General features: G+C 44.1%; 1 protein-coding gene across 5 annotated transcripts in view; it reads right to left on the bottom strand.

Annotated features, from left to right (window-relative positions):
- Positions 1 to 765: 765 nt before the first annotated feature.
- The window catches only part of LAMC2 (laminin subunit gamma 2), a 57,808-nt gene continuing 46,448 nt past the window's right edge, over positions 766 to 12,125 (bottom strand). For all 5 annotated transcript variants that reach the window (XM_070590985.1, XM_070590983.1, XM_008521758.2 and 2 more), the window contains 9 exons: positions 11,826 to 11,905; positions 10,591 to 10,740; positions 9,913 to 10,057; positions 9,061 to 9,210; positions 8,414 to 8,528; positions 7,257 to 7,456; positions 5,136 to 5,294; positions 4,943 to 5,042; positions 766 to 2,502 (listed from right to left, as the gene is read on the bottom strand). In XM_070590985.1, the coding sequence (XP_070447086.1) occupies positions 2,249 to 2,502; positions 4,943 to 5,042; positions 5,136 to 5,294; positions 7,257 to 7,456; positions 8,414 to 8,528; positions 9,061 to 9,210; positions 9,913 to 10,057; positions 10,591 to 10,740; positions 11,826 to 11,905 (1,353 nt within the window). In that variant the 3' untranslated portion in view covers positions 766 to 2,248. The remainder of the gene's footprint in view (positions 2,503 to 4,942; positions 5,043 to 5,135; positions 5,295 to 7,256; positions 7,457 to 8,413; positions 8,529 to 9,060; positions 9,211 to 9,912; positions 10,058 to 10,590; positions 10,741 to 11,825; positions 11,906 to 12,125) is intronic.

The raw sequence follows: 12,125 nt of genomic DNA, 5'->3' as shown, positions 1-12,125 counted from the left end.
TGGAGATGATCCCCCAGGGCAAGCTTAGAAGTCACATGTTGTAAATGGCTGGGCCTCTAGAGTAACTATGTGGAGGGCCACCCTGCCAACTTTCTCCCCAGCTAGTCTGTTACGGGAGCAAGAAAAAAGTCTATTGTATTTGGGTCATGCACATTTCTAGGTCTGTGTAACACAGGAGTTAACCTAATCGAATTAATACACACACATTTTCTGGGCACCAGTTGTTAATTACAGTGAGAGATTTGTAGGCTTCACGACTGAGTACGCCAAGACGGAATTATACTTTCACTTCCACAGAAGAGAAATCAAAGTGATCAGACCCATCAGAATTTAGGGGGTCGATGTGGATAGGAGCAGAATCCTTTCCTCAGCCGTTTGGGCAGATGCTCAATTCAAGATCTTAATTTATTAAATTTTAACTTGTTAAAAAAGCATGACAATATTTCAGGTGTTAAAAATCACGATAAATTATTGATTTTACCTTTATTTTATAGATGATGAAAAAGGATAAAAATATTACAACCCCCACCCTGCTCGAGTTGTTCCAGAAATAAATCCATCTTCATGCTTAGAAGACAGCACCAGTTAAATCTCATAAAGTGCTCCACTCCTATAGTTGGAAAGGACAAAACACGATGCTCAGAAAAAGGAATTAAAGAAGCTAACTCTAGACTCATTGCTCTTTCTATGGCGTTTTAGTTTCCATTGTTTTGGCACCTCCACCTTAAGCTTAGAGGTTAATAAATTAGGAACTAACCACAGGCATCTAAGAATTATTCTTTATTTAAACCCTTGTCCATGAAAAGCCAAGGAAATACAGAAGTGAGGCAGCACCAAAGTCTTCTGAGCTGAAGTGGAAGTGCCTCTGGTTTTTCCAGCAAATCCCACTGGTGTCATCATGACTCAACAGTCTGTTGCAATCAGTTGTGGAAAGGGGCAGAGTGTCAGCTGGAATGCAAAGAAGTGTGCACAACCCAGAAGCGTCTCAACTTTGCCAAAACCCAAGTGTCCCCACAGGAGTGTCTTGCAACATATGTTCTGTTCAGAAAAGAGGTTGCAAACCAGGGGGTTATTCCAATCACCACCACTTGTGATGAACAAGATTTGTAAGTTTAATTTTATTTTTTTAATGTTTTTCTTCCTCACTAGAAAATCAGTTCTATGAGGGCAAAGACTATTTCACCACTCTACTCCAGCCCCTGGCACACAGTAGGCGCTCAATAAATATATGTTGTAAGGATGGATGGATGAATTGAAGGATGGATGGAAGGATGGATTCTATCCAGCTCAAGTGTGAGTAGGAAGATTTTCTGCTATAAGGAGAGAGGGAGAATAAAATAAAACACGTCAATGCATGTAATTTTTAATGTTTGAAAAGTGGGATTGAATTAGGACCAATAAATCTAGATAATGGCACCTCTTTCAGTGTCCAAGTTACATTTTTCTATCACTTTGTAACCCAAAAGTAAATACTTTCCCAGTGTTTGCTTTGCTGGCAGGAAATACTTTAATAAAAATGTAGTCTCTAAGTTGCCATGACATCATCAGGAGAAAGGATGTCTCTCTGAGACCCAGAAGAACTCGAAAGTGGCAGGACATGACAGGCACCATTGCTCCAAATGGGTCAGCCTTACAGCGCCTCACTCCATCAGTGCTCACTTCTTCCAGCTTGAAAGCGGCGCACATGTTTATGTAATGGTTTATGTTATGGATGGTAAGTGGGAGGAACTCTGGTCAACAAGAAGCTTGCATTGGACACTACAAGGCAATGGTATTTTACTGGCCACAGTAGGACTAGACTTCACTCTCTTCTGAAATGAGGAAGAAGTTTATAGGTGGACAAAGGAAAAAAATTTTCCTTTGGTCACATTACTCAAAGAATAAGCTGACTATAACCCAGCAGCACTTGTCCATACTCCAGGACTCAGTTTATGACTTTCTGAGGCAAACATCTGCCTGTGCAGTTTGTCCTTCCATCCAGTCTACCCTTTGTCGTCAGGCCCTTGATCAGTCTCACACTCAACGTTATTTGCCTCATTGCCCAGGACCAGGAAGCAAATAGTATCACACTGGTGCAATAAAGACATTTATCTGGCCGAGGTCTCAGGGATGGGATCAGGTTCACTGGGGCCTGAGCACACGCATTCAACATATTCAAATATTCCCATCCCACCCCACCCGCATGCGGGCTCCTGAGCCCTGAGGTCTGAATCCCAAGAACCTTGGTTGAGAAATCTCTAAGGCAGCTTCACTGTTGCTCAAGAGCCTGGGTATTGTAGCAGCCCGGGGGCAGGTTGTCCCTGATGTTCTCCAGGTTCTTCACATCAGCCAGAATCCCATCTATGCTAGTCTCCAGGAAACGGAGGTGGCCCTTCTGCCGATGTGCCCTCTCTTCCAGCTCTGACATCAAGGGCCGTAGCTGGCTGTTGATCTGAGTCTTGGCTCGGAAAAGCTTCTGCTCCAGTAAGATCAGCCTCTCTTCATCCACACTGCCAGGCTGGTCTATTTCAGGGAATGAGAAAGGAGTTAATATAGAAGAGCTGTGGTTAGATCTCCTTGAACACATGTGGACCCTGTCTACCCTTAATAAATTCCTGTTTCCACCTGTCCACAGCAGACAGCATGCCATACATTCAAAAGGCTTCTTTGAAATTAGCAATAATACAGAAAAAATTCTGAGAGCTCTAGCCTAATTACTGAGTTATGAACAGCCCAGTTCAAGCCTCTGAGTTCTACAGTGAAGCAATATGAAGCTTGGATTTCTCCTTTCACGTCTGGGTCAACAGTTCACGCTCTGAAAAGATGAAGGCTGAAGGTCACAGGGGCCTGAGTACTGTCCAAAGTGGCTGCCCATCACAGCTCACCCTAGGACCAGAATCAACTCCAAACTATGCTTTCTGAAGCACTCTTGGGAAATATCTTGTTATTTTCCATCAGAAGATCTTTAGAAACTGGCAGAGCTTCATGGTTTATAGAGGCCAAGGTATGCTGCGCTATTTGGAGGATGTTTTACAGCTGTTAGGAAATGATGTAAGACTTCATTCTGGCCTGAAACAGTCGGAATCTGGCTAGACACTAATTTATGTCCAATGTGAAATGGAGTCACATTTGTTCAGGTATGTTTTACCCATAAACAATCTAAAACCAATGTCAGCATGAAGGGCACCTGGCCAGGCCTGTTTGGTTTGAATAGGTTTGAGCCGCCCTTGGTCAATTCAAACTCAAGGTCAGGTTGCCTCACATATCTAAACTGCAGTGCTAACATCTGACTGCATGAGTTTATTATACCCAGAGCAATTAAACTGTTATTGTTCCAGGACTCGAGAGAGCAAACAGCATAGAAGCAACACCAAAACAAAAGTGTTGATCCAATGGATCAGTCCTGCACCTGGCGCAGGGGAGAATTCAAGAATTTAGGGTTCGACGACATGCAGAGAAAGTTAAATAAGCCTGGAGGCAAGATAACCATGTCGAGGGAGGCAGCATGAGCTACTCAAAAACTGCAGGAGCACTGGAGACAGAGACCTCAGTTTGAATCCTGCCTCCACAAATGACTGTGTGATCTGCAGAACATTATTAACCTCTCTGAGCCTCAGTTTACTCCTCTGTGAAATAAAATAATAAAAATAATAAAACTCACCTCATAGGACCTTTACAAGACTGAAATGATGTTACACCATGAAGACACCTGGCCTGGTGCCTGACACATAGTAAATGTTTAAGAGTTCCCAAATACCACTTTCTCATTTTCTCCTTAGAGGCCTTCTTAGTTCATTACCTTTTTCAGAACACTAAACAAAGCCACTAAGATCTCAGCTAAGGAGTGTTTTGTACCCTTAGAGAGTAGTTTACTCGTTGGGGCTTATTGGATCACAAAGCAGGCCTGTTAGCATAACAACACAGACAATATTGGTCTCTCAGGGCAATGGTGCTCCACAGAAAAATCAGGTGTCAAAACCATAATGAACTGAAAAAGCAGAACCGCCTTTTCCTGAATGTTACTGGAATCTATGACCAAATCCCCAGTCCCAGACCTGCTACAGTTCGAGCTTGATGAAACAGGTCAAATGAGCGTCTGGTACCAGTTCTACCTAAACCCAGAATTTTCATTCAAATCAGTTTTCTTCTGGGAAAAATTCTGTGGGGAAATCTGAGTCGTTGCCACGCTGTGCCATCCAATCTATTTTATCCTAAAATTGTGCAGTATCTCATGGACCTGTTACCTTTATATTTCTTCTGCGTAGCTCAAATTTCCCCATTTGGTTACATCAAGGTACAACTGTGGTTTGGGGAGGGACAAACAGCAGAATCAGCAAGAGATTCTTGACTTCACAGACAGGGAGAACCTTCGCTCTCACCACTTCTCCTGCCTCAGCAGGCTCCCTCACCTGTCTCCTCAATTATTTCAACAATCTTCCAGGTGGTCTCAGCCAGCCTCTGTCTAACCCACCTCCAAGCTCTCCCCACTCAGCCACCCTGACGATCGTTCTGAAATACGCAGGGCTGATATTATTCCTCTGCTTAAAACTGTCCACTGGCTTCTCAGGATCGAGGCCAGAAGCCGTAGCAGGACTGCCAATCTGTCCAGTCTTCTCCTTAGCTGTGAAGTTCCAGTCCTGCCTCCACAATTTACTATGTGATCTGCAGGACATTAGCAACCTCTCTGAGCTTCAATACACTTCCCTAAATACACCCAGTTCTTTGACCTACAGACTTTCACCTTCAAGGGCAATAAGTTCTCAGTGACCCATCTTAGAGATGGTAAAGTAGAATCCAGAAAATGGATAGTAACCTGCCCAAAGTACCTGAGCCTGGAAATAAAGCAAACTTCTGATACCCTTAAGGAAAGCTGAGACTCCCTTTCATCAGGGCCAGGTCTAGTCAGTCTTCTGGGGAGAAGCCCTGGAGCATGGGGCTGGAAGGTTGTGGATACTCCACATACCTATTAGGTGTAGGATGCCATCCAATGTGTTGAGTGTGTCTTGGATCGTAACTCCAGCATTCTTGGCTCTGTTTTCAACTCTTTGGGCCTCTGCAATTACCTGAAGAAAAAGAAATACAAACCAGTCTTGAAAGGGTGTTTCCCATATTGGCAAGTTTAAAGTGATCTCCTGTGGAAAGATACGGGAACTCACCATCTGCACTGCGTCCATATCCATGTCAAACTCCTGCTCCTTCCTTGACAGCTCTCCTTCCACTTCTCTCATCTCACTTTTCAGAGTGGCCAGTCCCTTCTCCATGGCCAAGGCTCCATCTGCTGTCACATTGGCTTCCAAGTTCAGACCTCCTATCTCCTGGGAGAAGAAAAGGAGCCAGGGACGGAAGGAGAAACAGGGGTGAGGCACAAAAACATCTCAAAGACAACTGCAGAAAAAATACAGCTGCAGGCAGGCCCTGATGGAGTGAGTTAGATGAATAACGAGCGAGTCAGACTTGGCGACACACCCTTCCCCAAGCTCTGCCTCCAACAAGTTACTTTTGGGGTAGGTCTCTAGGAACTGGAGCCATCAGCAGTGAGACACTGGTCAATGGTCACCACATGGTGAATGCAACAGGAACCAGTTGGGAAAACCCAGAGGGCGAGAAAGGCACGTCATTTTCTGTCATATTTTTTTGCCGCCACAGTCTTTTGAATGACTTTACTAGGATCCCCAAGGCAGTTTAGTTGAGTTTAGGATGCAGAGAATGAATGGGCTACAGCTTTGAGTTTTGTTTTTATTAAAACAAACACTGTCAATATCAGGCCAGCCCCATGGCCAAGTGGTTAAGTTTGCACACTCCACTTCAGCAGCCCTGGGTTTGCCTGTTTGGATCCCGGGCGTGGACCTACGCACTGCTCATCAAGCCATGCTGTGGCAGCATCCCACATAGAAGAACTCGAATGACCTACAACTAGGATATACTACTATATACTGGGGCTTTGCGGAGAAAAAAAAAGAGGAAGACTGGCAACAGATGTTAGCTCAGGGCCAATCTCCCTCACCAAAAAGTATACTTAAAAAATATATATTAAGAAAACCCAAAGTCTATCAACATCTTTATCAATAAGCTATTAATAAGCATCAAATTGCAGGTGACTCTGTGCTAGAAGTGTATAAAGAGAGGCACATGAAATTGGTTTCTACCCTCATGGAACTTAAAATTAGACAGTATTTTTACAAGTTACCAAGTGGTCCAAGAGTGAGGCCAAACAGTCCAGATCCCAAGAGTTCCCTCTGGGCTTTCTAGAGCTGCATAAGCCTTCTAGAAGTCATGCTTAAATAAGAACTAAGAAGCTTTCTTTCAACTGAGAAGCACTCCTTCTACTGTAGCATTTAACATACAGGTTGTAAGTGTAACGTGTCTGTCTCTCTCCATTACACTGAGTGCTCCTTGAGGAGAAAGACTGGGTTTTCTCATCTCCATATCCCCAGCCCCAAGCGCAGTGCTGGCACACGGTGGAAGGAGAGAGAATAATGAATAAGCAGAGCTTAGACATAGAACACAGATAGGGGCAAGGTATCTAGAACGCCAGGATTTCATAGTCTTCAATCAAATATTGATGATAAGTGTTACAGGTTGAATTATGTGCCCCAAAAAGTTATGTTGAAGTGATAACCCCAAATACCGCAGAATATGACCTCATTTGGTTGCTGCAGATGTAATTACTTAAGATAAGGTCATATTGGAGTGGAGTGGACCTCTAATCCAATATGACTAGTGCCCTTAGAAGAGATGGAGACACCTAGAGAGAAGAATTCCACGTGATGACAGAGGCAGAGATTGGAGTGATGCTGCTGCAAACCAAGGCACACTAAGGGTTGACAGCCACCAGCAGAAGCTAGAAGAGGCAAGGAAAGTTTCTACCCAGAGTCTCAGAGGGAGCGTGGCTCTGACACCTTGATTTCAGACTTCCAGCCTCCAGAACTGTGAGAGAATAAATTTCTGTTGTTTCAAACCCCCCAGTCTGTGGTACTTTGTTAGAGCAGCTCGAGGAAACTAATACAATGGTCAATATAAAAACAACCTTGGATGGTTGGTGTTGTCCAAAAAGGGAGCTGAAAGGGAGATGTGGGGGGCTGGGGCCCTAGCACTCAGTCAATCACAGCTCTGTGAATCAATCAACAAAATGGGTGCCCAAGTGGATCTGGGGCTGTCGAGGACCACAACAGGACCCTGAGCCCTAGGGCTCAAAATGAGCCTGACGCTCTCTCTCCTTCCACACTACCTTGCGTTTGGGGCTGCTCATGCCAACCTGCATTTCAATTTCTCTTTACCTGTTCTATCTTGCCAGAGATCTCCAGGGCCTCCCTGGCTGCATTCTTTGCCCTCTGGGCGTCGGCAGCAGCACTGCCCAGGGCTGCTTCTGCTTGCTTCGTCTTGTCACTGGCACCTGCAACCTTCTGGCTGATGTAGGAGAGTCTCTTCATGGCCTCTTCAGCTTCTGCTCTTTTATCTCCAACCTGCAGGTCAAACTCTGAAATGAAGATAAGAAAATATTGCCACGAAGATGAAAACTAACTTATAAAACTAACTGACAAATGAAGATGAAAAGGGCCAAAATTTTTAGGAAAAATTCTGGAAAAAGTGTTATTACCGCCAAGTTGTGGCTGTTCCTGCTTTCTTATCCAGGAGAAAGCATCTTAAAGGAGGCATTGGACGGGCCATAATTAGTTCTTTGCTTAGAGAAATTGACAATCAGTGTGTCTTCGGTACCCACCACTGCAAGACTATTAAGACCCCAAAGTGGATCAAAGGCAGGTGGAATCTTTGAGGCCCAAACGTTCAAGCCAGAACATTAAACCCTAAGCTGCCAATGACAATAGTTGGAGGCTGGATAGAATGGGTAGAGAGGTACTTTCTGTGAAGAAAATCCAAAGACTATAGGAAAGTTTCTTTTTTGTTCTTTAGTAAAGAAGACTGAAATTTTAACCAGATCTCTAAAAGGCACAAATGCACATTTCCTGGATCTAGATGCTGTGATAAAGCTTGCTCCATTACCACCACCAACCAACCACCTTGGTTCCATACTGGAACCAACCAAGCTACAAAAGAAAAGGAAAAATTTTTGTATGGTAGTGGGATGTTGGATCTGTAAGAGATCTTAGCGATCACTGACTGCAACCTTCTCCCTTTAAAGAAGAGGAAATTAGGGTCTGGAAAGGCTACATGACTTGCCTATGGTCACACAGCCAGCTCAGCCTGGTCACATGGCCCAGCAGAGATCAGAACTCAAGCCTTCTGACATCTAGTTCAAGTCTTCCCACTACATCAAATATCAACGAAATTTTTTTCTTTAGAAAGATACTTATTAAGCATCTCTTAATATCCCAATGTACCTATCACTTAGAGAAACATATGAGGATTCAAAATAAACCAAAGTCATGGTTATACCTTTAAAATACTCAAGTGACCTAAACCATGAACTACTCACCTCTGAGATTCTTTAAGATGTTCTCAACTTCATAAAAAGTGGCATTGCCCATACTTAGTGCTTCTTGGGCTCTGCTTTTAGCAAGGTTGGCACGGGAAAGCAGCTGATCTGATGTCTGCAAATAGGCAGACAGAACAAGATTAGAGTAAATGTAACATACACCCGGGAAGTGCATTCCTGTCAGCAAAATCACTCCAACACATTTCTCTTCACGACAACAGTCCTGTGATTCACTGAATAGTCTAGGGGTGCTGTGGCAAACCCTTCCACAATCTGAGACAGAGCAAACTTCAGAACCCAAAAGGATCCCATATAGAGAATAGCCTCAAACTCTAGCCCATTATCAGGAACAAGAATAGTAATGTAAATCATAATTTTAAACTCTAGATACTTCCTGAAGTCAATCTAGCAGACAGAGTAGGCCAAAATTGGACCAGGAGGCCTGAGTCCTCTTCTTAGATTTGAAGGCTGACTTAGTGGGTGGAGCTGAGCTAACTCCATCAAGGCCTGTGTATTTCAGTTACTCTCCCTGTAAGCAGCGGTTCCGTGACCTTTAGACTGTTTTTGATGATTCCTCTTGCCATATTTATTCACATGGTAGGCATTCAATACGTGTTTGTTGAATGAACAAATTAACGAAAGGATACCTGTCTCCCATTCTTTCCATTCTGTAAGAGCTGCCGGGTTTCTTCTTCCCAGTTTCCCAGATTGCTTTGCACGTGCTTGAACTCATCCATATGCTTAGTCACACGGTTTGAGAGAGAATCAGCTTTTTGTCTGAGCCTCTTCGCTTCTACCTGTAAGCCCAAAGAAATGAATGAATCTGACTTTCTGCTCACCAGGTACCACGACAGCCTTCTTAGGACCTGACATCATTGTTTGAAAACAACAATTCAGCCCAAAGTCTAACAGAAATGAGGTAATATGCCTAATGAAAGTCAGGCAGCAGGTCCCCAAGCATCAAACAGGGTTTGTGTCTTTTATTTTTTTCATTATTTTATGTGTTAGTTTATACATGCATGAGAACATTTTTTGTGGGAATCATTATGAGTGGTTTTTACTGTAGGTAGAAAGCTGAATCTTCTTAATGTAATAAGTTTGGAATAGCTAAAGGAATCGATGACAGAAACAATGCAAAACTTCTGAGAAGAACTTCTGAGTGTCCGCATATAGAGATGTACCCTAGGATGGACCTAAGTGTATAAATATCAAATTTTATCTATAACAATTTCCCACAGGTTTCAACAGTCCCCAGAACTACAGAAGAGATATAAAACTTCTACCCACTAATAGGATTGAGCCAAGGCCTTTTCAGAGACCAAGATTGGGGTTTAAGAGCAAGAAAACGGATAATGAGAAGGATAAACACTCTTTCTAATCTAAAGCGAGAAACGTTAATATAGAGGGGAAACAATAATTGAACATTATTACGGAGCCCCCAGAGAAGAAAGCATTACAGCCCTTCTTCTGTACATCAGTGCCAGGCTAGATGCCCTTACCTGCAAGGACTGATCATTGACTCCCTGAATCTGAGACACGGAATTGAGAAGGTGGAGACTATGCTGATAAGACCTATCTGCTTCCATGTCGGTTTGCGTGGCCTCCCTCGACAACTCCTGGGCCAGAGATTTAGTTTTCTGCAATCTGCAGGGAACAAAGAAAGGGGACTTTGAGAAGTCACTCTTTTTATTCAAAGCAAAACTTGAGCCTATTGTTTTAAAAGTACATAGTTGGAATTATCAAAAGAACCAAATGAGGTTATGTGTCAGATATGAGTCCCTCTCCACAATCTAAACATAAGCCTTAAAGTTTATACAGGTTAGGTCAGAAAAATTCAACCCAGGTTTCCCAATTCTTGATAATATAAATATATTATTCTTCGATCCTCCACGCCATCAGATGGATTTACTCATAGTCTTCAAACACCACAGAGGGTGACCGTAACTCCAAGTACGCAATCTCTCAACCAAAACACAAACTTTACTTCGATTCGTCAACCCTTTCTTCTCTTAGCCTAAAAGGCATCTGCTTTAGCCCAAAGTACTACTCTCATTCTCTTCTCCCTCTTATTACCAATATATTTTTAAAGAAACGGGGCACCTCTCAAACACAGTTTGCAGTATACCCTGGGAGGATGCAAGTTATATTGGTCCGCGTGAGGACCCGTTGAAACATACTTTCCCACAAGCCTTTGCACCACGGCTCCGTCCAGGCTGCCGCTTCCGCCTCCCTCCTGCAGAGCCTCGCGCACCAGTGACATCAGGTCTTTGGAATACTCCTGGGTTTCCTTTGCCAGTTGCTCCATGTTACTGGCTGACTGAACATGGCTGAGAGGATTAAAAACAAAGAATTTGAGTTTTCATAGCAAAGGGCTTCCTTTAGATCTTTTATTTAAATGAAGGGAGAGGAGTAAGGGAACTGATTTGGCTAGAAAAGCCAAACAGAATTGACCCCGGTTAGATGGAATTAGAGGAACTACCAAGACGCAGGAGGGGTTCTAGAGAAGCAGCCTCATGTCATAGACTTTCTGGTGATCTTTTCCGTTTCCGGCGTAATCAGGGGAAGCCTGGGGTGGGGGGTGGAGATGAGCAATCTAGGGCGGTAAAATATTGCATCCATAAGCGGTTCTCTGCAGGAGGAAACCGCTGGGTTTTATTTCACCCAGGATCCAACTCCCTTCTGACTGTTGCTGCATCTCTTAACTGAGCCCACCTCTAGGGAGGAGAAAGCCTGTCTTAAAAGTCCCACAAATGCTTTTGTCCTCTTCGTTTTAGAAAGTGATTAAAAAAACAAGCTCAGGAGACAGTTTAGGCTACAAAAACACGGGCCAGCCCCCTTCTGCTGACTGAATTCCTGTTGGGATTAGCAGAGCCCGTCACCCTGCTGAGCACTCTGCTATGAGCAACCCTCTCGACATAGGATTTATAGGTGGACAAGGACTCAGGAGCTGCCTGTTATCACTGGGGCCCTGCAGAGCTGGTTTTCAAGGGAAGCTCCCCCTCTGCAGACTTAGCCCCTACGGGCTAGCAAACAACTCGTTGCTACTTGTTCCCAGGCTCGGTGTGGGAGCCTGGGAGTCCCTCAAAGCTGCAGAGCGATCTTTTCCAAGGGCTGATTCATTTCACGGGGCCAAAGAATCACATCTGACATACACCAAAGCCATAGTGTGAGTCATGGAGAAATCTGAGAAGGAAATACTCCCACCCCCAACTCCTGCCACACGACCGTGCCCAGCGGCCACCTACATGTACTAAAGGCCAAGTGGTTAACAAATGGCTTCAAGGCAGGGGATGGCTTCCAGGGAGCCTGGAGGTAATGAATATAGAGCGTAGGGCCTGAATACCCTACAGTTTTGTTCAAGTCTGGCCTTGAGAGATGGTCTGAAGCAGAGGTGCCCTCTAATGCTGCTCACCTGTCTGCCAATCTCGTGGCCTCCTGAGCCAGACTTTTAAAGCCATTTGGCCCCACGTAGTGCTCTGAAGGAGGAATGTTCTGTGGAAAAAGGAGAATTGGTTAAGGCTTTGCACTTGGCCATGGAGTCTAAGCAGGTTCTGCATCTGTCCTGCCGGAACTGCTTGTCATTAGCCACACAGCATTCCACACCCTGACACATCAAGAGTCCCTAGTCACCATGATCATTACATTAAAAGAAAAAAAAAAGTATATCAGGGCTCGCCTGGTTGCATAGTGGTTAAGTTTGTGAGGTCTGTTT

The sequence above is a fragment of the Equus przewalskii genome, chromosome 23 (genome assembly GCF_037783145.1).
Source record: "Equus przewalskii isolate Varuska chromosome 23, EquPr2, whole genome shotgun sequence".
NCBI lineage: Eukaryota > Metazoa > Chordata > Mammalia > Perissodactyla > Equidae > Equus > Equus przewalskii.
Note: the sequence above shows the minus strand (reverse complement) of the source record. Positions and strands in the feature narration are given on the sequence as shown.